The sequence below is a fragment of the Caenorhabditis remanei genome, chromosome X (genome assembly GCF_010183535.1).
Source record: "Caenorhabditis remanei strain PX506 chromosome X, whole genome shotgun sequence".
Lineage (NCBI taxonomy): Eukaryota > Metazoa > Nematoda > Chromadorea > Rhabditida > Rhabditidae > Caenorhabditis > Caenorhabditis remanei.
In genome coordinates this window covers 15,095,320-15,121,153 of record NC_071333.1, presented here as the reverse complement: position 1 = coordinate 15,121,153, position 25,834 = coordinate 15,095,320, and the positions used below count along the sequence as shown (strand labels likewise).

General features: G+C 38.6%; 6 protein-coding genes across 6 annotated transcripts; 4 read left to right on the top strand and 2 right to left on the bottom strand.

Annotated features, from left to right (window-relative positions):
• Positions 1-948: 948 nt before the first annotated feature.
• Positions 949-5,409, top strand: GCK72_024989 (uncharacterized protein; the record flags this gene model as incomplete). Its single annotated transcript, XM_003101124.2, has 5 exons — positions 949-1,108; positions 1,445-1,610; positions 3,910-4,018; positions 5,032-5,265; positions 5,314-5,409. The coding sequence occupies 5 exons, from the start codon at positions 949-951 to the stop codon at positions 5,407-5,409; spliced, it is 765 nt and encodes a 254-aa protein (XP_003101172.2).
• Positions 5,410-10,128: 4,719 nt separating this feature from the next.
• GCK72_024988 (uncharacterized protein) lies at positions 10,129-11,106 on the top strand (the record flags this gene model as incomplete). Its single annotated transcript, XM_003101091.1, has 3 exons — positions 10,129-10,875; positions 10,923-10,986; positions 11,036-11,106. The coding sequence occupies 3 exons, from the start codon at positions 10,129-10,131 to the stop codon at positions 11,104-11,106; spliced, it is 882 nt and encodes a 293-aa protein (XP_003101139.1).
• Positions 11,107-15,997: 4,891 nt separating this feature from the next.
• On the top strand, positions 15,998-18,624 carry GCK72_024987 (uncharacterized protein; the record flags this gene model as incomplete). The annotated part of the gene is made up of 6 exons (XM_003101117.1): positions 15,998-16,187; positions 16,241-16,506; positions 17,007-17,311; positions 17,358-17,457; positions 17,517-17,677; positions 17,730-18,624. 6 exons carry the CDS (start codon positions 15,998-16,000, stop codon positions 18,622-18,624), a joined length of 1,917 nt encoding a protein of 638 aa, XP_003101165.1.
• GCK72_024986 (uncharacterized protein) lies at positions 16,953-20,828 on the bottom strand (the record flags this gene model as incomplete). The annotated part of the gene is made up of 8 exons (XM_053736148.1): positions 16,953-17,249; positions 17,778-18,010; positions 18,287-18,391; positions 19,410-19,552; positions 19,598-19,767; positions 19,816-19,912; positions 19,957-20,419; positions 20,468-20,828. The coding sequence occupies 8 exons, from the start codon at positions 20,826-20,828 to the stop codon at positions 16,953-16,955; spliced, it is 1,869 nt and encodes a 622-aa protein (XP_053579714.1).
• A 2,280-nt stretch (positions 20,829-23,108) lies between these two features.
• Positions 23,109-23,376, top strand: GCK72_024985 (uncharacterized protein; the record flags this gene model as incomplete). The annotated part of the gene is made up of 2 exons (XM_003101084.2): positions 23,109-23,135; positions 23,185-23,376. 2 exons carry the CDS (start codon positions 23,109-23,111, stop codon positions 23,374-23,376), a joined length of 219 nt encoding a protein of 72 aa, XP_003101132.2.
• Positions 23,377-23,466: 90 nt separating this feature from the next.
• GCK72_024984 (uncharacterized protein) lies at positions 23,467-25,119 on the bottom strand (the record flags this gene model as incomplete). The annotated part of the gene is made up of 8 exons (XM_003101080.2): positions 23,467-23,640; positions 23,694-23,800; positions 23,845-23,950; positions 24,061-24,247; positions 24,302-24,455; positions 24,505-24,714; positions 24,859-24,974; positions 25,085-25,119. The coding sequence occupies 8 exons, from the start codon at positions 25,117-25,119 to the stop codon at positions 23,467-23,469; spliced, it is 1,089 nt and encodes a 362-aa protein (XP_003101128.1).
• Between the last annotated feature and the right edge of the window lie 715 nt (positions 25,120-25,834).

The window sequence follows — 25,834 nt, the reverse complement described above, 5'->3', positions numbered from 1 at the left end:
TTTTTGAATTTGCTGAGAAACATTTCAAGGTTTTAGACTTCTTCTCAATTTCAAAGTACCAATTAATCAAAAACAGAAGTAAAATGTCTCTTGAAGCCTTTTTGAAAAAAAAACCTTCAAAATTTTGTTGCGTTGTGTCTATTTACTTGACACGCTTCTCCATCACACTTGAGCAAGTACAGCTGTTCCCAAACAGCGAGCTCTTTTTTCAAGTGAACTTACGTGTCATTTCCTGCCTCTGTTTCTCTTTCTCTCTGCCACTAGTTCATCAATCATTAAAGCAAAGATTGCTAAACTTCGCGAATTGGTCTATCTCCTACGTGAAAGTTTTGAGAGATTTCAAATTAGGACTTATTTTGTAAAAGAAAGTGATCAGTGATTTGTGCCGCGATAAAAATTTGAAAGCAAACTTTGTTGCCGGTTCGAAGAAAAAAACATCTCTCTATTCTGAACTTTTTTTTATCCGTTTAGATTCAAATAACTTTTGATTTTTGAAAATGAATAGTTTACTTTTTCAGAATTTAAGATTTTCAGTACCAGTTTTAAGTTGTTACGAAAAATATCCTAAAATAGAATTCAATCATTTCTTCTTGTAACATGTTTCTCTCAAAAGTTCGTTCTATCTCTCTTTCTCCTAGGAATCATCGTTATCGATAATGTTCTGATTAGTCATCTTTTCCATTTAAAAGGCTGCGTTCTCCAATAGTTTCATTTTTCGTTCAGCAGTTTTTCGTTCGGCTACATATGTCTGCAGAGATTAGCCGCGTTACGAAAATGACCTTTGCATTAGAGACGAGGCTTCGAGATTTCGAAATTTCTAGATTAGCATTTCTCATTCCATCTGCCGCGCAATCTTTTCTTGCTTGACATATGTTGCTGGCTTGCCTTCTTTCAGTTTTTCAAATCGAATTTTTATTCTTTCAGGCGTTCCAGCAGAATACCCTGATCATGAGTACCACTGCTACGGAGGCGTCTCTTCTGGAGATTGTTCCTCCAAGTGCGTGTCCGGATAAGCCGAAGAAAAAATTTCAAGTTGTACCGGTGCCAGGAGAGTTCACGCGTGGAAGATGGAAAGTGATTGATACGAGATTCGGATCAGCTATGGGAGGTAAGTCAAAACTTTTTCAGTGACTAATGAAAACTTTGTGAAAAAATAGTTACTTCTTCGAAAATTGGAATCAGACTTGCAAAATATCGGCACGATCCGGTCGGCCCGAGTAAAAAAATGTTCGAATTTTTAAAAAATTTTTATCAAAAATAGTCAAAAATCCTATTTACGCTTGAGTTTTATCGACATGTAAAAATATAGTCGAGAATTCGACTTTTTTGCAAAAAAAAATCAAAATTACGAATTTTCTTACAGTGACGCGGGCCCAGCCCACAAATCTGATTGGAATGGCCTGAACTCCCAAATTGATAAATTCTAACCCTAAACAATTTTCAGAATTCGGAAACTATCCTCCGGATGACGAGTACGGAATGATCGTCACCACAAAAAACAACGTGATCACCGTCCGTCAGAGGTTCCCACGTCCACCCACGGTTGCTGCTCCAGAAGCTGCGACAGGAGGAGCTGACAGCATCAAGGTGCTCCATAAAAGTCAACCACGGTGAGTTATCTCAACAAAACTAATCTCCGACGCCCAATCTGAGCAATCACGTGGCCATAACATGCGCGTGTGTGAATAGACGAAAAAAATATGGAGGGAGAAATATAAACGCCTCAGGAGAATTGACAAGGAGATGAAAAGCGGTTGACTTTGGCTTTAAGGCCATCACGCCAAAATTTTTTTTTTGAAAAAAAAAGATTTAGTTCATTATTGCAATTTGAAAACTATTGATTTCGTCTCAAAGCTGGAATGAATATTCTTACCAAGCCAGGTTCACCTCACTTACCCATTATCGGGTCTTTTTTCTGCGTCTGTCTTCCCATTTTTTCTTAACAAACGTCATTAGGTTATAGTAAATCGTAAATTATCCTCGATAAAACCACATCAACTCCCCAAAAACGCATCAGCCACGTTGACCTTAAAAACATGTCAAATACGCTATTACCCATTCTCCCACTCGCTCCGTATAACCCATTCTGTCACTTCAATTTTCTTCCGATTACCTTCAACACGGCGATGTTCATGTAAGTAATACTTATTAGAAAATTGTGTTCCACGTCACCTCGGAACTCTATTTGTTTTTGTTGTTATTGTCTTTTTTCTCTTTTTCGCGGGGACCACGCTTCCTTCCTGTCATATTTTCTGCGGGTAGAAAAAGAGAGAAAAAATGAAGTGAACATGCCAGTTGTTAAAGATGGAACGATGAGGGATGAGGAGAAGTAAGAAAACGAGTAGTTTTTTTTCCTTCTTTTTTTCTCCTTCTTTTCACCATCTTATTTTCCCATTCCCATCTGAGTTCGAATCCACAAAAATGCATGCAGACAGAAAACTAGGTTGCATGTGGGCAGAGAATTTTATTTTTTGGCATGTCCACATGATCTCAAAGCTCGAATGAGACCACCCACATGAAAACTGTGACGGAGACTTTTTTCTTTTTTTCTCGGTCGTAGTTGGTTTTCACTGATTGTGAACACACTTGAATGATTACCTTTGTAAATCATAATGCATTTTTACATTTCTACATTTTATACAGCGCTATAGTCATCTCAAAAGATTTATCACCCAAAAAGAAATGTCTTTATGTGAAAAAATTTCTCCATCAGAAAAAAACTAACAATTGTTTTTGAATTTTTTGTTCTCTAAGCCTCATTGTTCTCTATTCTTTCAAGGAGGGAATTACAAAAATGCAATTAATACCAGAAGATTCTTCCCTCAAACATATAAAAATTTAATAAAGGTTTTGGTGCTGTCTTCGCTTTGAGGAAGAAGTGAAAAATGCTCTAGGTGCTGAATGCACCCAGAATGTGTGACCGACAATGTTGTTTTCCCTGGTTTTCTATTTTTTACCGTACAGAGGATATAACTTATTTATATACTCTGAAATTTGTAATGTTTTCTCATTTTCTCGAAAAAATAATATCCTTTCTTGAGAAAAATCTCATTCCAAATTGAGCGTGTCTTCTTTCTTTCATGGTTTCTATGGTGTTCGTTTCCAAACGAATACGCCCAGAATGTATCGAACGAGAGCAGGATATCTTGTGTTGTTTTTTCTTTCTTCTTTCTCATTTCTCCAAGTCGCCGCGTATTTTTTGTGTCTGCCAGCAAGAAAAAAAACGAATGGGAGAATTTTTGTGGACAATGTTTAGCATTGATGGGCCACCATGTTTAGAAAGACTCACGGAGCTTTTTTCTGTCTAAAAAAATGTAGTGTTTATTCTACTTTTTTCTGGTTTTTCTTTCACATTGCCCTCTTTTCCGCTTCTGGTATCCGAATCATTTCCGTTAGTCATTCTATACCCAAAAACAATAAATATGAGCTCTCGAGGAAAAAAAAAGAGAAAAGAGAAAAGGAGAAATGGTCATGTCAGTAAAAATAGGGATTATATCTCATTTTTCCTCTCGTTTTTTGGGGGCGCCAATTGCCAATTCGAGCAACCAATTCTGGTTGAGCTTGGCGCCTAATACATTATTCTATAATGGCTTTTTGGTAGATAGTGGAAAAAAAAAGGCATAGTAGTAAAGAGTCAATATTGGTGAAGCCAGCCTCTTCCTTTTCTCCTTCTTTCCGTGCTTAGCCTGAGCCTCAGAGCTCAGTGAGCCTTCCCTCCAGCCGTTTTTCGTTGCCTCCTCAATTCTCACGTTGCGAAGAGAAGAAGCGGGGAGAAGAGGAGACGAAACACGGAGGCCTTGAGGTCTCCTCTGGCGCGAAATAACCAATTTCTTCTCCCGCATTTTTTTCTCTTTGGCTCTCGAGAGTGAGTGTGGGAAACAGAAGAAGTCCCATCGTTTCATTTTACAGCCTCGATCAAGTTCCAGTCACCAATCAAATCAAGATTCTCATCATGGATCCAGAAACGGCAGCGGTTACTGCTGAAACGCTTGTCAGCGCTCCAGTGGGCAGTGACATGGTGAGTTTTGATACTTTTTTGATATTTTTCTTTGGCGCTGGTCCTTAACACATTTGTGAAACATGTTGGAGGCTCAAAAATTCCTCTCAATTGCCCTCTAACAACCCGGCGGCGGCGGCTCTTCAACGAAACACTAATGATCATTAAACAACATGGTGTACAGCTAGACATCTGGGAGGAAACTCGTTAATAGGTTTTATGTTGTAGAGCCACGTTCAGACAAAAACATTTCTGATTAACTACTTACATTAGAGAATAATTTGATTAGCAAGCAGGAAATTGGAAAAAAAGTGGGAAACAGTACTAATAATAACCATATGTATCTCAAGAATTCAACAACTACATAAAAACAGCCAAGCCGTAAAATTTAAGTAGGGCTCAAACGAAAAACTGAATGTAAGAAACGGGAGCTTTTTCTGAAGTGACCGAGGTCTGTGGTTACTGTAAGAAACAATCTTGACGTCAAACTTATCAAACTTTGGCCTGGCTAGGCCGGGCTGAGATTTTGCTTAGTCCGGCCCGGTTTTAAGAAAAGGTGCTTATTTTTTAAGAATTTTACATTCAAATAATCCTATTTTTTGATGCATGAACAGCTTTTGAATGAACTCTGAAGTATAGTGAAAAAATCGACATTTTCGAAAAAAATTCAAAAGTTTGTTCAATTTTTTTTTGAATTTTAAACCCCGGGCCGGGCCAAAAAAAGTCTTATTTCGGCTCGGTCCGGTCCGGCGTGACCTGTGACAAATTTGCATGATGTATCACCTCCTATTGACTCAAACATCTCCAGTGATCACAAAACCTCTTGCACTATAAAACAATATCCCAATAGCACAAAACAAAATTACACTCGTGGGTCAGTGTGGGAATTCCCTCATTTCTTCTCTCATCGGTTGAATAAAAAGCGCGTGTTGTGAGAGGATGCCATCAGTTGTGACATTGGTCCGCACGCTGTAATGAGAGCCTGTCTGCATTTTTATTTCTAGAGTTTCTAATCGTATTATTCATGTTTACAGATCGCACCAGTTGAGGATATGACTACTTCACAGAATTCAGCTGCTGCAATGGTAGGAGCTGATGGTTCAAAAGTTGAAGACTCTGCCAAATTGGCAACAGCAACCAGCAACACTGTCGTCGCAATTGATAACAAGATTGTCCAAGCCATGGATCTTGTCAAGACCCATCTCACATTCGCTGTCAGAGAAGAAGTAGAAACTTTGAGAACCACTATCACCGATTTGGAAGCTAGAGTAAGAACTGTTTCGAAGAATTTTGGACTTTAATTCAAATCCTTTTAGCTCAACGCACTCCGTGAGGAAAACCGTCTGCTGCGTGAGAACGTTGCTCCAGATGTGTTGGCTTTCATCACGGCAAACAAGCAAATTGTTGAATAAAGGTATGTGTTTTTTAGTTATCAGTGAGCCAAAATTCGAAACATCTCTAAAAATCTATCAACTTGTGACTACAAATAACAATTTTTCAGGTCTCGTCACTCGTTGCAAACATTCCATGTGATTATCCGCCCTTTACGTTCTCCCCCCGATCCAGCCGCCACAATAAAAAAACATCAAACTCTGAAACAAAAGCCACAATATTTATTCCGATTTCCACTCTTAAAACATTTTTTCTCTCTTTTTCAGCTTCTTCTTTAATTTCTTCGTTCTGTATATTTCAGCATTAATGGTTTAGAAAAAGGAGATTCTTGATTACCCATCGCTTTTATTAATTAATATTATTATTAATTTTCCGTCCTTTCTTGTATTACTTCGAATTTCTCTTCATACATTTGGGAAAATGAAATAATGAATTACAAAGGCGCGCTGGAGGGGACTAAGTTCTCATAACTCAGCACGTTCTATAAATACACATACTAATTAACCTGAAATAACTTGTAAGTTGACCAAAAGTTAATTCGAGAAACACATGTCAAGAATGTCATGTGCTGCCTGCTACACGTTGTAGATACTACATAAACGGAAGAAAATTGAGATGACTATCCAATAAACTTTTTATTTTCTTGTGTCAGTGAACTGTAGAGTAGGAAACAGGTTTTCTTTTGCTGGAATGAGTAAGAGGCCGTGAACTTATCCCATTCAACATTTCACATGTCCAAAGTATATTTGAAAGAACTTCTAACTGTTTTATAATCTGACTGTAGCTTTCTGGTCAGTAGAGATATCGAAGAAGTTTTTGTGAATTTCATTTTTACACTTTGACATTATTACTAGTTTCACATACTGGGTGCTCGAACTGAATAACTTTTCCAATAAATTTATGCGAAGGAGCCAATTTTTTGCTAGATAATAAATCTTACTGAAAAGAGACACGTGAGTTGAAGTTGTAAAGTATAACTCAAAAATTAGAAAAACAATTTGGTGTCAAATCAAAAACCTGCCACTTTTTCACCACATTAATCTGTTAATTCATTAATAGCTTAAATTTTTATTTTAAACTTTTTCTCGCTTTCAATGAATAAGGACAACAATTTGTTCTTGTAATTAAGTTTTTAGTTCGAGTAGCTTCTTGATGATTATGTAGGCTCTTAGACCTCTGCTTTAAAAACGGTGCCCAGATATGAGCACAATGAAACATATATTTCTTTCACTCATGAGTTTCACAAGACAATTAACAAGATAAGTAAAATAAACCAGAGTATTTTTATAGTAAAATAATTTTGGAACACTTTTAAATGTTACTTGTTTCCTTAATCACACGCATTTTTCTAAATAGCATTTCACGTTCTGAATGAAGTAAAAACACAGAAAAACAGAACTAGCAGCAACTAGTATGAACATGTCTCTAGTTAGTGTTTCCAGTTATTTTTTAGTAGTTAATCAAAAAAATCAATTCCATTATTCCAAACATCAAAGCTTCTACAACAAGACTTTACATGTATCTAAAACATTTTTTATAACTCTACCTTCTGTGATTTTGATATAAACATGTGAGGTTCAGAAACCCGTGTCTTATCTGAGAGATGATTTTTCAAAAACACAACTGATCATTTGATCTCATTGTTTCTCTTTGACTTTTACGAGAAGTTGCCATTTGTCTTTCATCAAGATCATATTGCAGATTCTGCAAATTCTATTGTTTATCGATTCCGATTGAGGCCATCTGATTTGCCTAAACATTCATCATAGTGAACAAATGTTTCTTCTTGCTATCCCTTCCATTCAGCCGTTCTTCTCTCACTTTCTGCTCTTGTCTGCTCATCATGTTTACGTACTATTTCCGTACTCTGTCTCCGTTTCACTTTCCATCCGCTTTCTCTCCGCATCCACCTAAACAACCGGCCAACAATCGCTCACACGTTTCCCTTTTTCTTAACAAGTACGTGCACATTTTTCTCTATTTTTAGATTTTCCTGAACACTCTTCTGGTTTTCCCTAAAGAATAACCTTCACTTCCACTATCTCCTTTTCCGCTTTTACGTTTTCTTGTATGAGCACAAATAAATAAATAAATATTCTTCAACCGGCAACGAAATGTACAATTTTATCAGTGGTCTTCCCTACAGTTTTTCAGTCGTTGTCGTGACAAGGGTATTTTCCGTCAACTCTGCAGTTTTTCTAAGACTATCACAGTCAAACTTTTTGAATAATCTAGTTTTGAACACATTCGAAACTTTAACAGGTTCTTGTCAATCCTTCTGATATCTCAAGTTCTTTCTCAAGTAAGTTTGTTCACGTTTGAAGTAAGTTCTAGTCAAATCTTATTTTTTGTATGCAACTATAAAGTTACCGGATACCTAAAACGCGTTAGACATCTACGATTCTGACTAACTAAACCTTTCAGTGAAATCCAGGACAAAAATATCCTTTTTTACATATTCTTTTTCATACGATGTCAGCGAAATCCGCGTTTCTGCAGTCGCTCACCCTTTAATAATACTTTTTTCATATCATTCATTCTCTTCCATTCACGGATGACCTTTCCTCTCAACCCACGTTTTCGTTTGATGGCAGTAAGCAAGTATTAGTAAAAATCAAACGATGTAGATTATTTATTTTTTCCGGTGAAGGATTATGACTTCTTCTGACTGTCAAACTAAATAAATTTTCGAACGGATTCACAAAACCAATCCTTTGTCTAATTGGGGTGCCCCCTGTCAAACCTAAAGAAATCGAATTAGCGACCATGTGGTTTCTTTCTTGCATTACCTGTTCTTATGTCTTGCCCGAACATTTACGTGGTTTTTGGTTTCTGACGTAATTCATTGAAATCTGAAGTTGTAGTCACTTTCATTTGGGGTAGCTGACGGGGCAAACTTTTCGTGCGGAGGACTGATAAGAAGCAACGGTCAAACACTAAAAAAGGGGATTCCCCTGCAAAAACGAGACGGAGAGGGTTGAGATGGAGATGATGCAAAATTCTAGGAATTCCGATAAGTATGCGGATTTGGAATGGAAAAATTGATAAACTAGGTGCAGCAGCACTACGGAAATCGGAACATTTGTGATAATTATTACAAATTTGAATATTTCACCATCAAGAATGATGTCATAGAAGCATTTTGGAAAGAAGCAAACCCAGTTTTAAATCTAGACCGAATATAAATTTGAATGAGGAGAGGCAATTCGTCACTCGATGTATTTCGTTAGAACCTAAATTGGTGTGCCCCTCAATAATATGCTTGTTCATTCCAAACGCTTCTCACAGGCTCAACATCTATTTCCCTTTTGTCTTGCTTCCTTTCATGTTTCTTTTTCTCAATTCTCATCTTATCCACCTTTTTGTTTTCCCTTTCTTTCCAACAACATCAGATAGAAAATGTTGCATTAACACAAGAGACTTAGACAGAAGCCTGCAAAAGTGGTATGTCAGGCCATTCATTCTATCCTTATTTCAAATTAATTTTGAGCTCTTTGAGATTGAAACACAAATTTGAAACCCAGCGTCATCACATTCCTTGAAAAACGTTTTGTTTCTCACGTGCGCAGTGTTTCAGATTGTGTATAGTTCTTCTATTATAGTTTACTATGAAATTCTGTTGCACTAATGAAGCTGTTGTATTAATGCTTCAGCAGTGATATCCATCAATAGTGGTCCTGATAGATGTCAGAAATCGGTATTTGAAAAGAACTCAAAAAACTTTTTTAAGACCATCCCTTTGACTCAGATTACTTATAATCCGGTTTATACTGCTGCTAAAAATTTCCAAAGTTCGTTTTACAAAAATGAGATGGGCATCTCAGATGAAATCACGCGATTTGAATCTAGAATCTGATCTTTTCGTTGTCTCGGTAGTGGTGCCAACCTTCTCTGTGTCCTCCGCCCAATCAACTTTTTTTTCTTAGTAAAGAAGTTAATTTGATATTGTTAACGAGAGAACACAATATAATGTAGGCAATCTGCTACTCGAAACAGAAAGTAGAGAGAGTCAGACACAGGGAGAAACAGCGCTGGGCAGAACAGGCCGGCAGTGGATGGGGAGGGCGACGGCGACCAACCGTCCGTCCGTCTTTCGCCGTGTGTTCTCCCCTTTTTTCTCGCTCCTTTCCCTCGCAAACACTTTTCATTCTTTCTACGGTTAGAAATTCTGCAGTGTCAGTGCGTGATTCGGTCGACGCAAAAACATTCGCTTAGTTTAAACTGGCAAGCTTACAAAAACTGTGATTCGTCGTTTTTGTTGCAGAGAAGTTAGGCTTCTACTTTCGCCTTGGTAGTGTTCATTGTTTATTTTATTCTCTCATGTGGTTGCTGTAAACAGTCAAACATTTCAATCAGTGCGCTCCTTCAGTGCAGATGATAACGGTCGGTCTCGTGGGGTAGGGGTATTCCCCCATCAATTTGAAATAGTTCTCGATGGGAATCAGATACGTCAGACGTTTCGTACACTCCACATCACATGTTATTTGTTCTTTATCATTGGTGAATACTTTTTTCGAAATTAACTGAAGATAGAAATAGAGATAGAAAACTCTTTTTCGAGATTCTAGATTCGCTTGCATGATTTTCTCATAGTTGACTTAACACTGCCGAATTACCTAGTTTTTTGTTTCATCTCTCTTTTGTTTCTTTTATTTCTTATATTTCTTCATTTTCTTTTCAACTTTTCCTTTTACTTTCAACCAACGCAAACGTTTTTACTTTCAGGAATTCGGGTTCTAATGGAAGACCCACACCACCCAGCACGTCAGAATGCTCAAGCCGCGGAAGGAGAAGCAGCTCGACATGCATTGAGATTCGAGAGACAAGCTGCAATCCGTGCAGGACGCTATCTCCCGCCACTGCCACAATTCCCACAGTACTTGCTGGAGCCACCACAGAATCCAAATTTGATGGAGGTGTTCGATCGAGCCATGGAGGTTCATATTCATCATCGCGCTCAACTTCTCTTGGCACGTCTTCGACCGGTCAATTTCGAACCGGGAAATGGAATTGTTGTGCCGGAGGACAATGACTATCAGCCGTTGTCTCCACAGCGTAGTGACGATGAAGCAGAACTTGATGAGCAGGCTTTGGAGAGACACCAAAACCTCCGACGAAACTTCAGACGCTATATGAGGCCAAGAGGAAACGCAATCCCACATGAAGTCTTCGATCGTTTGATGCACGAGTACCAACGATTGGCGAATCAACGTGAGCACAACAATAACGGACAATTCCGTGACTTCAACGGTATTCTCTCTCCGGCGCCATCGCCATCTCCACCTCTAGCTGTTTCACCAGCGCCATCTGAGGACGATGCTCCAATGGAGCAAGGGAGAGATGCGGATGTTGATATTGAGATGTTGAATGTCCAGCTGATGGAAATGCAACCAAACCAACCAAGACAAAGGAAGCGTCAAAACTCTGTGGATGCGGTTCCAATCAAGAAGAAGAGAGTGACATTCAAGGATAACTCTTCTGATGAGGTAAGCCTCAATATCAAATTTCCCCAAATAACATTTTTCTGTTTCAGGACGTCAACTATTACAATGACGACACTGAGGACTGCACCGGGACTTCTGAAGTAAACCGAAAACGTAAGAAGAATTTTAGATGCAACATGATAAACAATATCTCTATTTTCAGCATTCGATGACGATGATGAGGGATTCTTCGGTGGCCCATCTGCTCAACAAAACAACATTCCATGTGCTTGAGATGACACCTGACATACTTCGACTCGGATTCTTCTAATGTTTCTAATGTTTGTACTTTTGTGTATTCTTGATTATATTTATCAAGTTTTGACTACTTTCTAACTCCCGACCTTTTTCCCAAAATTTTTTTACCGGTCTTCAGACACAATGTTCTGAACCACTGACACAATAGTTGTATTGGTGTTCCTTCTGTGACATTTTCCCCCTTTGTACTGCTTCATTTGTCCTACCCTATTGCCCTTCTCCTAGTTTTTCAATATTCTTATCGCCAACCCCAATTCCATAAGATTAAATGAGATCTCGTCTCAGTTTCATGACTATAGTAATTTGAAACAATTTTTCACTTGCTTTTTAAAACAACGATTACTTGTACTTTTTCTCACTGGCTCCTCCTCATTTAGATTGTTTATTCAAGCCTATTTCTTCGTCTATAAAAATGAAATTTGGAATAAAAACAATTGAAAACCTAGAAAGTGAATATAAACCGGATTAGAAAAAAAAACAGGAGAATGGAATGTTAATTACATCACTGGAGGAGTTTCAATAGAACTGTTCAATGTGGTCGATTGGTTTCTGTGTGGTGTAGGACAGGTAACAATTCCAGAAGAATGCGATGACCTGAAAATATGAAAAGATTGAAAGATCATTTGGTTTTTTTCATCATAACAGTAAACCTGACATGATAAGAACGTGATTTTTTCTGAGAAGAGGTAGAAAGTACTTTGTTCTTTTCAGAAAAAAAGAATATGGAATGTATTGTGTCTCACCTGATTCACTATCACTCGGTAGTTGAGAGGGACAAAATACAAGTTGACTACTTGAACGAATGGCCAAACCTGAAAAAAGTTAGGAACTCGGATAATGGGTATACTGAGCTGTTGAGATGATTCTTGTGTATCATATTGTATTTTCAGAAAACCGTCTAGCCGTCCGCAGACTTGTAAAAAATCGGTACGGATTCAAAAATGAGTACTTATTTTTCAACGAAATTTTTTTGAAATTTTTGAAATTTCAGAGTAAAATTGCTTGAAATTATCATACCTATTCACCCCTTGAATGAATTTTCAGTTTTTATTCAAAAACTAGGCGTTTTTTCGTAAAAAAGGAAGAGAAGTATTATAATTTCAAAATTTGTTTAGAACATGTTTCAAAACGGGCTGAACGGGCCGGATCATGTTATGGGTCATGCTCGCTGAGGATTAATGATTATAATGCAGAACTCATTAAGATGTCAACAATTTTTTTTTAATGTGTCTTCTTCTCCCATTATGATTTCGCAATACCAATTTTTATACTGACACAATGTTATCTTTAATCTCTATTAGTCCTCTCAACACATTCTCTATTTCAATTTCATGTTCCCCTTTTGAATATAAATGAATATGAATATCTGCTTCTCCCCTTCTGCACTCTCATCTCTCTTCCTTCCAACGTCGTCGCGACGAGCCGCAAACCGAAACTCGCAAAACGCGACGACGACACGAAGAATCGCATCGCCGACACACATGTCGCGAAGACTCGCCGTGCTCATAATGAAAAGGGTGGCCCGGAATCGCTGATGCGACGACGCTGTCGCAATGGCGAACCGTTGCGATTCGCCTCCAACGACGGCGAGTCGCAACGTCGGAAGAGGAGGCTGTGTGGCCCACCAGCGAGCTTGCGATCGGCGACAAATGCAGGCAAGAGAGGACGCGACAAGTCACACTTTCTCAGCCGTCTCTTATGCGAGTCACTTGTCGAGTCGTTGTGGCGGGGGAAGAAGAGAAAAAAGAGAATGTTGAGAGAGAGCGATTTCACTTTTTAGGGCAAAAAAAGACGAAAGATATGGCTTGTTCAAAATTGGAATTGGAAGTATCTAGGCTAAAAATAATTATCTACATCTGAAGTATGGAACAACCTAAATATAGGGATTGAAAGAAGCAAATCATTCAAAAGGTCAAAAAAATAATTAGAAATTCCTTAAAATGGAAGGGAAGCGATAGCTCACTCAAGAAATTAGTCACATGCGCCTTTAAACATTTTATTCTGGTAATATTTTCTTTAACCCCAAAAAAAAAACATTTCTCAGCTTAATTTATATATTTATCATGTGTATTACCCACCTTCAGACTAGAGGTATAGATGTTCAACCAGTCTTCTTTCAATAATTCCCAAGACGTCCCGACAGATTGATATTGTAAAAATCTCATGTTAAACAAGATAGCAGCATTAAAGCATGGACTGAAGCAAAGCTAGAAAATAGAGAAAATTATTATTATTGTTAAACTATTGATAGTACCTGGTCTATACAAAGCTTTTTGGCCAACAATAGTTTTTGACTCCCACCGCGGACTTTTTCTAGCAGCCTGTACCAGATGAATAGTGTAGGGGCCTTAATTGATATGATATAAATATGTTGACTTTTCCGATCAGATACCATAAAACAACTTGATAAGAATGCGAATCTAGCCGTTCTCCATTTGTCCCATTCCTTGTTATGAGCTAAGTATTGAGCTAGACAGTCACCAGTGCCACTTATCGTACCTGAAACTCTCTTTTCCTTTTTGTTCCCTTTTTCAGTTTTTTTACTAATGATACATTGAATCTACGTTTATTTAAAAATATTATTTGATTTCTTGCTATTCTCCTCTCATTCCTTCCACTCACACAAAACTACACCGCCGCACACAAACATACCCACGGGAAGCGCGCCAACATTTGTTGGCGCTCTCGTTTATATTTGGCTTACTTTCGAACGCGGAGTTCCTAAAATCTACGATTTAAATATGTTTTCTTGGTTTAACTCAAGTGAAAGATAACAATTTCAGCGAAACTGGCTAAAATATAACTTTCTACGCTTTTTCTATTTTGATGATTGCCAGAAACTACATTCGTACGCTCCCATTGCAAGCATCTTATAATTTTTTTTACGTTCTGAATTAATCTTTTGTTCTTTTACCTTTTCAACTTTCAGATCTTCAACTTGGACACCGTGTTGGACAAATTCGTATCAACGAAAGTTTTTTTGGAATTCCGTTCTACCTCTCACGCTTCCATATCACCTGCCTCGTTTGAAAAACCCCGTAAGTATTTTCAAATTGCGGCTACAGTCTCCAATACTCTCATCATTGGCTTCATCGTGCGGATTTTTTGTCTCTGGACCGGTTTTTGACAGTTTCCATAACAATCTGAACTAGACGAGGATTCTAGATTATCAGTAAATATCAAGGTGTTCGATGTCAACAGGTTTTGATAGGTTTTGTTATGATTAGACTAGTTTTAGGCTACCAGAGCTCCGATTTGAGAACTGGCTGAGTTTTGTCATGATACGCAATTTGTGTACCGCTCAAGAAGAAGCATTCACTTTTAACTCACAATTATAATGTTAATGAGCGAGTGTGTCAAAAACAAATTTAGGTTGATTTTTTCTGCATTTTGTCGGGAGTGAAGCAGATTTGCGAAAATTGTTTCTCAAAATACTAAAAGAATATTCATCAAGGGAATAGTAGTTCGGACTGGACAAAAATTATTTTCCGAATGAATCTCTTCTCACGTCGCTCGTCGGCTAAAGTTTTTTTTCCCAAAACAGTTTCTTTTGGTTTCACCTTTGTCTCAACCAAAAAACCATTCATTGACCTATCTGTTGCTATGTTAGATGCTAGGGAAGTTCTGAAATAGTTTGCTCTCAAAAACGTTTTTTAAATCTGCAAAAGTACGCTGAATTTTTATTAGATTGGACATGCCGTGGCAGAAAAATTAGTTTTTCAGTTGTTATCCAGTTCACCTGGGTCGAGGTTTGTTTTGTCTAGCAATTATCTGAACTTTTTTCTCATACCGTAGTTTCTAGTTTCAATTTTTCCCGTGTTTTTAGAATTATAGAATTGGAACTTATTGCAAAAATCACTATATTAAAACAATGCTGATTTGCCAAAGCTAACAGTTAAAACATTTATTTGAGCACTTCTCTATATGGAACAAGTGATACTAACCGTTCTGAAGGTTTAGTATTTTTTTACAATATTTTTAATGGTCATTTGATTTTTTTTTAAATTCTATGATGAACCCTTATATGTATTGAATTTCCTATATTTTGTTTATATTCCTACTCGCGCAATTCCAATAAACATACTAGCGACACCTTTTCTCACAATTCCGACTTGATTTCCTTCCAAATTTCTATTCGAACAGAAGTTTCCGTTTTGTTGTCAGGTATATCACATGTTTTCAATTTTGAATCAATAATTTCTCATACCATTTTTTGTTTCACTCACCAGCAATTACCATTTGCGTTGGCAGCGGATTTCTAGCTAACCGTCGTTGTAGATAGTGTAATCTTCGCATTTTGCACTGAAATTTTGGTCTGTTATCCTTTGTGTCTTTCAGAAGTATAAAATTCTGTTTAGATGTGTAAAAACTGCAACTTCCACTTTACACGTACGTGAAAATTGTCTTCAAAGAAGCAACAAAGTTCATTTTTCGCTTGTTTTGTCCGCAGAGCGCGTTTACACACAATGGCCGTGGCCTCCTGGCCGAGGTCTCAACCTCTTTTCAACGCGTTGACTGTGTGCGCGCGCGGAACATTCTGGGTTACCGAGCGGACGGCCTCCGCTAACTGTCCTCATTTTCATTCACAATGCGCAGGCGACCTCCTTTTGCAGGCACTTTTCTTATTGATTTTCTCGCTCTGCCACGTCACACTGGTTTTCTTCTCTTTTTACTCCATTTTTAACCTGATTTCGGATAAAATTGCCAATATAAAATTGAGAAAACTTGTTTCAATGAGTTTTCTGAACTTTTTATATGCGATTTCACCAAAAAAAAATATTTGAAAATCGTTCAAAAACGCCATTCATTACATTTTCTTGTTATTTTTTGTCTAATTTACTTATTTTTCAGGGTACTCCGAATCAAAATGCCGGTAAGAATTGATTTGTCCTCCACATCATCCGTGAGGATGATAGCAGTCAACGAGGACAATTTAGCCTGCGCATACCTTGCCAACCTCTACATTCCAATTTTCACTCTGGATACCGGAAGTCGAGTTCGTCGCTACGAAGTGTCCAACCAACTCGCTGGAATCCACTTCAGTCACAATAAGAAAAGTGAGTTATTTCCTCCTTCTGGTCAAAAAACCTTCCTCATTTCTCTATTTCAGGTGTGATCTACGCTGTCGACGACTCGTTCGGTTTGCATCTCTTCGACGTCCGCTCCGATTCGAAGAAGAAGTTCCGATTGAATCCAGAATCCGAGAACCACAACGTCAATTGTACAGCAATGGCCAACGAGATCATCGCCGTCGCCAGCTCGGAGTTCGGAGGTGGAATTCTTGATGTTCGTGGTTCTCGTCGTCGCGAACACCATGCTCATGTCATCTCGCTTTATGACGTTCGCTACCCAACCGACCCGATTACCAGTTACTATGTAAGTTATATTGAGACGCACAGTTTCAGAAATAGATTACTTCGCACCAGAGCTGTGCGGAGATACAGACGGAGATGAAATTTTTTCGACAGTATAAAACTGACGGCAATAATACAAAGTTTATTAATGGTATTAAAGGTATAACTTCCCCTCGATCATAAAAATTCAAAAGATTTACTTATCTGGTACCAGTGGACCTGAAAAAGCATCTGAATTTGACCCACGGAAATCGGAAATCTGAAGTGGCAACCTGAAGTGAAATCTGAATTTCTAGGTCCACTGGTACCGGATAAATGAAATATTGGGATTTTTATGCCCGAAGGTTAGTAATGCCTTCAATACAACTAATTAACTTTGCCTTCTACTAATTAGCATTGCTGTCAGTTTCATGTTGTCGAAAATAATTTAACTTCCGTCTTCACTTTCGCATAGCACTGGTTTTGACTTTAGGGAATTTTTGTTATTCCCCATTCCAAAATTTGACACCCACTTTTTTTCAGAAGCGCCACAAAGCCGGAGTCGTCGACATGCAGTTCTACCTCAACGGAACTCATCTCATCACTGGCGACACCGATGGATCGCTCAAATCTTTCGACACTAAGCTCAGAGATGAGGATAACGCCATCCGTTGGGAGAGATGGGTGAAAGGACCAATCACCAAAGTTGGTGTCATCAACAAGCGTATTGTCTATGGAATCAGTGACCGCTCCGAGGCCACTGTCTTTGTGGACGCCAAAGGAAGTCTGGAGGTGCTCTATGGAAGCGTTAACACTGCTGCCAATGAGCCAATCCTCAATACTTCAAAGTAAGCCTCTTATTCAAAATTACCAAAATCAACGTTTTATTTTCAGAGCTTTCTTCAAGAAGCCAGAATGGTGTGCTGGTCTTATTAAAGGAGTCACCGACGAGATACCGCTGGTTGCTGTTCATGGAGTTGAGAAAAAAAAATTTGTGAGTTCGTCGTCTCCAGGAAGGTCTCCAGAATTTATCATTGATAATTTTCTTTTCAGATCTCCCTCACAGCTATGAACCAGGAAGGAGTTCGTCAATCCACGCCAATGCTCACATACAAGGGACATACTGGAGACGTCAAGTGTATGACTGTCACACCGGAACTTCTTATCACTGGAGGAGAAGACGGAAAGGTCGTTGTCCAGATTTCCAACTTCAAGTAAGTATAGCTATCAGGGAGTTGTTCAAAAATCTTACGTTTTTGTTTTCAGAAATCCAAAGTTCGGAGAGGACAACACCCACCAACACCATCGTCTCACTTTGAATCGGGGAGACCTTGCTGAGCTAGAGGACAACGGTGAAGGACGTGTTGAAGAAGTCTCTGATGACAGTGACAGTGATAGTGACTCCAAGGCTCCTGGATCCTCTTCCAAGCCAAGCACCTCTAAGTCAAGCTCGAAACCAAGCTCGTCTTCTGCTGGAGCTAGCTCCTCATCTGCTGGCCCAAGTACTTCTGGACCATCGTCTTCATCGAAGTCGAAGTCATCGAAACCTGATAAGGAAAAAGAGAAGGAAAAGGAGAAAGAAAAGAAGGAAAAGAAGGAAAGAAAGGAAAAAGAGAAGGAAGAAGAAAAGGAGAAGGAACGGAAGAAGAAGAAAGAAGAGAAGGAGCGTAAGAAGAAGCAAGAGGAAGAGGAGGCTGAAAAGGAGAAGAAGGCTAAAACGGAAGAAAAGGAAAAGAAGGAAGAAAGGGCTAGAAAGGAAGAGAAGGAGAAGCGTAAGAAGGAGGAGCAAGAAAAGAAAGAAAAGAAAGCCAAGGATGATCAACCTTCAACATCTGCCGCATCGGCACCATCTTCATCCTCTTCCAAACAGGAAACCAAGGAGGAGCGTAAAGCTCGCAAGGAACGTGAAGCCAAAGCTCGTGAACTTGCTGAAAAAAAGAAGAGTGAACCGATGACTGAAGAGCAGAAGAAGTATGCCGAGGAGCGAGAAGCCAGAAGATTGGCAAAGTTGGCCGAAACTCCTGAACAACGTGCCGCGCGCAAGCAGAAAGCTCGTGAAGAGCGTGAACGTCTCGAAAAGTTGGAGAAAGAAGCCAAGAAGGCCAAGAAACGTGACGGAGAAGGAAGCTCATCGAGCGACCCTAAACGGGCTAAACATTAAAGGCTCACCTCTAAATTTTACTCCACCCAAATATCCGCCATACCGCCAGTGTCATTTCGTATCATAACTCAACCCGTTTTTGTCTAAAAAGCATCCCAGTAGGTTTTTTCTAATCGAGTTCCCTCTTTTGATCTCGTGTTTTATTTGTCCAATGTTTTACATTACTCTAGACCCCCGCCCCCTTTAAAAATCAATTTATGCATTCCTATATTTTTTTGTTCACCTTCAATTATGTCATTTCGCATGATAACCTTTTTATCAGCTCCACCATTTTTCGCAATTCACAAATTTTTATTCCACCATGTCCCCGAATTACATTTTCCGGTAAGGTTCTGGTCTACCTTTATTTAAATAAATTTTGGAAGGAATATTGAATTGTTTTTCTAATGTTATCGGGGAGTCCCAGTTCTGCTGTGGCGAACACTGCAAATACTGAAAGTGAAGTTCATCAATCAACTGGAACTGTCAAAAGTTTCTGATTGGAAGATTCGGTATAATACAAGGAGAAGAAAATTACAGTGAGATCAGAAGCATTCGGAATCATAATAGAGGCCATCATGAAAAAGAACATGTAAAAATAGAAATTAATTAGTTCTTGCTTCGCTAGTAGGAATTGCAGGAGTAGTTGCAGAGGGAGTATGAAATGTAGGGTAAAAACCATTAAAAAACGTGTCAAACGGAGTCTTCATAGGTGGGGAGCCTGAGTCCCGGCGGTTGCGTTTGTGCTGGACATCTGGAAAAAAGTCCTACAAAAACTGAGAAATGGGGGGAAGGTGTTGGTTTACTCTCAGGTAACATTCCGATATCTATGCAACGCTTCATTCTGCAACTCCGACAGATTTTACGGTATCCGGTGCCGTCTCGGCTAGCGTTTGTACATCGTTGATTGCGTTTGCACACATAACGCTTATCGTCGCTGATGGTACGTCTGAATTTTCGTTTTCACTAGATGTTAGATAATGTCAATCCGTACCTGAAGAATGCGGCACACGCTGCACAAGTACGTGCTCCAAAGTGAAGTCCATTTGCATGGGTGGATAGGCAAACTTGACAGTCATGTAACGCTCCTCCTGAGGAAAATTCAAGACGCTTTGCTTCTGAATCAAGTCTTCTGTAATCCAAGTGACCGTCAATGACAGGTGGCTGAAAATTATGGAATTAAGATAATTGATATTGAATATCAGTGATTACAGTAGACATTTCTTGTTTGAAAGTGTTATTTGAGCCCATGTCTAATGGTGACTGATAAAACGGCGGTGGATTAAAAGCGAGCACATCTTCACGAATTCTGAAAATAATTGGTTATAAAATAACTAAATTCTCTCAACAGACCTTGCTTGCTCAAACGGTTTCTCAGCTGACAATGGAGGTGGGAATGGGAATGGATGTGGTTCTTGTTTCTTGTTATGATGATCTTTCATAGATTCATCAGCTGGTTCGTCTTTCGGAACCATGGAGAACTCTGAACCGCTCTCGAACTTCTGCTCAATATTTGGCTTCATGTTATACTCCGCTGACAGAACTGGTGGTTTATCTTGAACATCTTCGGAGCTCTGAGATGAGTTTTGGTGGGACAACACACTTTCTTTTCCACTTTTGGGATTAGTTGGAGCAGGTGGATGTTGACCATGTGGGAAATTGAAACCATCCATACCAGTCATCGGGTTGTGCATTGGATTAAGATGAAATGGGTATCCCGGGTTACCAAACTGTGGCCCGAAAGGGTTGGGAAAAAATGCGTTTCGTTGAAAATTATTGAAACGCTGATATTCGGTAAAATCCGGGAATGGTATACCTGAAAAGTACAATCTTGTTGAAATTAAAGTGAAATATAAATCCTCACTAAATCTGGGAAATAATTGTTGCATGAATGGATTGGCCTGCTGACGAGCCGCGTCTTGATCAAAATCTCCTGCGGGCCCATCACCAACCCGGTGTTGCTCCTCATAGTTGAATGGATGTTCTCCAGTTCTTCCGTTGAAGGGAGGTGGAAATGGGCCCCACTGTTGTCCATTATTACTGTTCTGCTGTTGCTGTTCCACTTTGTCGGTCATTCTTTTGAAGTATGCTGCTGCTCGAGTGAGTTCTGCAGGGTTAAATGGATAGCATACAAAATGTGGGATTGACATGCAACATTGAATACAGTATGATCCATAGAACATTCCATGCGGGTAGAAAAACCATCCATTGGTGTCTGACAGCATTTCTGAATTGACTAGTCGGAATAGAGTTTATATATAAATATAAAGTACTGGGAGGATCGGAAGACGTAAGACGTTTGTAACTGACGAGGATCAGAAAGAACAATTTATTTTTAAAATGTTATGTATGATCTGACTGAATTCATTGTATCCGACAACTAGAATATCCGTGTTTTCGTGAATCAGACTGAACTCTTATGGCACTTTTGAAAAAGTGCATCTTTCTAACGTCAATTCAGCCAATCTTTCCTACTGTAACCGGCAGAATTTGTGAGATTATGCAAATTGTATCGTATTGTTATCAAGAATGGAATTTCATGACAAACAAGATTTATCTTATTTGTAGTGACGGATACAATTGGCTTGAACATGTGAGATTCGCTCCGTCCGGTTTCTCAGATACTAAGAAAGAAATTACTCAGTGTTCGAAAACGTAAAAAATGGAATGGGCATAAGAGAGTTATGAAATTTTAGTAAATAATGGGCTGAACGTCGTTGGGAAATGTAATTATTATTTTTAAATATAAACATTTGAAACAGACTTGTGTTAATTAAAGAGTGAGAATGTTGCGTTCAGATTTTCCATTAAGTGTATTAGAGAAGAGTTATCAGAAAAGTGATTTTGATGATTTGTGAAATACCGTAGTCAGAGTACATCCCACTTTTTATGAGCTAGTGCCTGATTTTTAGCAAGAGAGGTGAACCGTAAGATGGTCATTTTGTTTTTTTGAATAGTGTATACAAAGATGGTGCTTTGTTTTTTCGTAGTGATCGGGTGAAATTGAACGCCGTCAAAAACGAATGATGTCTTGATAAAAAATGAATTTCTATAGCGTTATCAAAGAAATGCATACAGTTATCAAAGAGAAAATAAACTTGGTAGAATACACTTACATATATTTAATTTTTATAATTTCTGCACAAAACAAGGTCAACTCTTATAGATTGTGTACCGATCTGTAGATGGATCAAAAAAAGAATTTCACGTCCCAAGAAACTCCAAATTACAAAATATTTCTATACGTTTCAATTGGAAAAATTGAGCCTACACTCATGTGGACAATTCACCACGCAGAACACAAGATAAGTATCCTCACAGACAATTTTCATACAATGGAATCAGTAAAGCAGAATGGACTCAAAATATGGCAACAAATCCAATATTGAAGATATCTGACTATTTCGACAGAAGTAAATCTCACCGAATAAAATGTAAAAATCCGATACATTTTCTTGTATCTTCCTCCCCATTTGGGTTACAATTTAGGATGCGATTTTGCAGTACGGATACTTCAAATTTTATTGTCCCCCACAAAATCAACTACACGGACTGCACAACAACAAGATCAAACACAATATTTCGAACCAACAAAATGTTGTAGGTAACCACAATAGATATATGGATACTCACCTTTCACTCCGGTTTCAGAAAAGAAGATGTAGTAAGAAGGAATTCTGGAGAAGAAATGTGGTTTCACTTTATATCGAGATAAGAAGTTGAATTCGTGATAACACGACAACAAAGAAGAGGAAGGTGTGAAGAGGCGGAGTCGGCAGCTACCGTAGTTTGATAGCTTCGGCAGGGAAGTCTACGAGCGACAGCCAATCATCGGACTAACGAGATGTCTATGTGTTCTGCCATGTTGGAATATGGGCGTTCCGCTTTTTCACCAAGTTTTGACACGTCGAACCTGCAACTCTTGTTGAACACTAACTTTCTGATATGGTGGCAGATGATAAGCTGTAAAAATGCTGTATTCATCATTCTCCTTTCTGTGGAGTTTTCACAACCACGGCTTCTTTAATGATCTTACTGTGATTCCAATCTGGAGTACAATTTTTATCAAAAATAAGCCTATTTTCAAGAAACTTTTCATTGGGATAACAAACAGTCATGATTTATTTGCGGAAATGTCAAATGAATAGCGGGATGGGGAGAAGAGGGTTTTCTTTGTCCACATACATTATATGATTGACTCAGAATGAACCCTCTGCACAATTGTCTCACCTGCCTTCTTATTTTACTAATCTTCCAAATTAATTGTGTTCACACCCAAAATGAGAAACACCCTTCAAGGTAATGAGGTGGACTTCTACGATTTCTAATTTTTGGACTTTATTCCTTTTGAAAGTACTAAAATTTGTCTTGTGACATTGAAAAACTCTACAAATTTCTACTCTGTCTATCCAGTTGATTCCAGGCATAATGAAGCTTCTCGTGACAATTCAGATGTATGGCTAGTGGTGATCCTCTGTCTTCTCTTTTGTTTTGCATTACGTCATATGAACGATTTCTATGTTGGTGAATCGGTTGGTGCTAGAATCATTTTGTATTTCAGTACTATTATTCTATTTTTAGGTTACATTGGTCGCAGAAGGGGAGTTTTCACATCGGTTCAGTCGGAAACAAACGAATAAGCATTTGGAACGTGTAGAGAAGGATTTCAATGACATGTTCCAGAAGCTATGCGAGAAGTATGAGCGGGATTTGGATGCCGATGGATGTTGCGGTTATTATGAGGAGAAAAAATTAATCGAAAAAACTGTTTGATTCTTATTCGACCCAAATTTTACAAAAATATTAAAATAGAAATTTCAAAATAATAATAAGTTGCATCTCTACAATTTCACGTTCACCAATTCACTTTAAAGGAACATCACACTTATCGCAATCCGATCTATTCGCACCAAACTCCTCAATTTGAATTGTGATCTCATGCACATTATATGTTTGCTTCAGCATTCGACGTGTCTCTCGCAGAATTCCTTGAGATTGACTATTAGAATCAATCTCCAGATGGACGGAGAGAGCAATCTGGAAAACAATTTCGAATAAGTCGGCTAATCCTCTCCGTTGCTCGTGTCTACCTTATCCATTGTCAAACTCCATATTCTCAAGTCGTGAACCTTTTTCACGCCCTCGATATCTTCAAGGGAGGAAAATACTTTTGCGAAGTCAATGTTGCTAGGCCTTCCTGGAAATAAATAGTCGTTTTCCCCATGTTTAGCCAGAACCAACCTTCCAATAGAACAATCATCGCATCTCTAAGAATGTAGATAGTGGTACATAACACGATAACAGAGAATAACAACGTGCATATTGGATCGATAATCACCCATGACGGCTGAAAACAAAAATGTCTGTCATCGAAAGGCTACTTTGAATGTAAGACTGATAAGAATCATGTGACTCACTGGTCACTTGTTTGATTTTGAATTATAGTGCAATTCTCACCTGGAAGTAAATGAAAAGGGCGGCTACAAGAACGCCCAAACTTTGTAAAAGGTCACCCAGCACATGGATGAATGCAGCCCGGACATTGATGTTATCACCATTTCCGCCATGGGAGTGACCATGAGAATGCGAACTTCCGCCTCCATGGGAGTGAGAGTGCCCACCGAAATATAGCAGGGCCAGCATACTGAAATAGAGTTGAGTCATCATTATTTTTTAAAGAGATTTTTATGATACTCACACTAGGTTCACTACTACTCCAAGGCCAGCAGTAATTGCCATTATACCACCTTCTACCTCGTAGTCCCCATTGATGATTCTCATAATAGCTAAAACGACAAGTACACCTGTGACGATCCAGATGAGAAACACTGAGAAGAATGCACCCAAAACTTCTGAAACCCCGATTTTCCTTTTTTAATGTCAATTTCAATCGATACCAACCAGCTCTATGAAATCCAAAACTCATTGTTTGTGAGGGTGGCCGTCTTGCAATGTATAGAGAGAACAACGAAATAAGCACCGACGCGAAATCAGTGAGCAAATGTGCGGCATCTGTGACAATCGCAAGTGAGCCAGCGAGAACACCACCAATAACTTCGCAAACCATAAAAAAGAGACAGAGTACAACAGTGAGCCATAAAACTCGAGTTGCTGAAACAAGCATTTCTTGAAACACCTAACATGTTGCAAAGATCGTGTTAGTAGGGAAAAGTTAATCGAAGAACTGAACATATATGAATGATGGAATGTCTTAATTCCACAATCACAACCAATACCAATTTTCTAACTACATACCTCGTTTATTACTGTCATGTGAATCTGTTGACCCAGCCTCATCATGGCAATGAAAATTGTCATATGTCACTGTTGTCTTTCTTCCTTCATCTGTATCATATATGACACGTGGAATGCTGAAATGGATTCTTTCTTAGAAATGTTCAAAATACGTCATCACTTTTCGGACACACTAAGAAACTGTGCGAAAAACAAACACCGATAAACATTTGAACAGAAAACTAACCCATTTTCAAGTAGTGGTGCTCGTTCGGAACTCATTATCTAGGTAGTTAGAGAATTTAGTTTCAATCAATTGTGGCAACTCTTTGGTTGGAAAACACTATGTGCTGATTTGACAGAAACCGAATAAACAGAAGAATAGTGTGTTGTGCACAGCGTGATACAGAAATTGAGCAACTTGTATATGGGTGCTGTTATCAACTAGGGAATCAAAAGTAGTATGGCATACGGGAAGAGGTGTAGAGAAGGAAGGCATACGTTATCAATCAGAAACTAGAACACGTCTCGAGTCATTTTGTTTTGATTGGGGGTGGTGAATTAATGATTTGAATTTGCCTGTCTAGTCCGAGTGATTCTAAGGTTTGAAATTTGACATGTGTAGTTAGTACATTATACATTATGATTTCAGTTCTTTGCAGTTTTCAGAGCACAGGTGTTTCAGTTTTGTCTGTCCTGCCAGTTTAGATAACTTGACAGTTTTCTTTTCTGTGTTCCCTCCTTTTAAGATTTCGTTATATTCTGATCAGCTTATAAACCTGAAACTTGCTATAAACTCTATTACTGTATCTTTATACTAAACATTCAGTTTGGTTTTCAGAAAATCATCAAGATGTCTGTACGGGAGGTCTTTTGCAATCAATTCCTGAACTTTACACCCGAACACTTATGTGTGTGTGTGTGTATCCAGAAAAAAAGTGAGTGTGTTAATCAGTGCCCCCGATTTCTCCTTCTTTTTTCTTATTCGTCGGCAAAG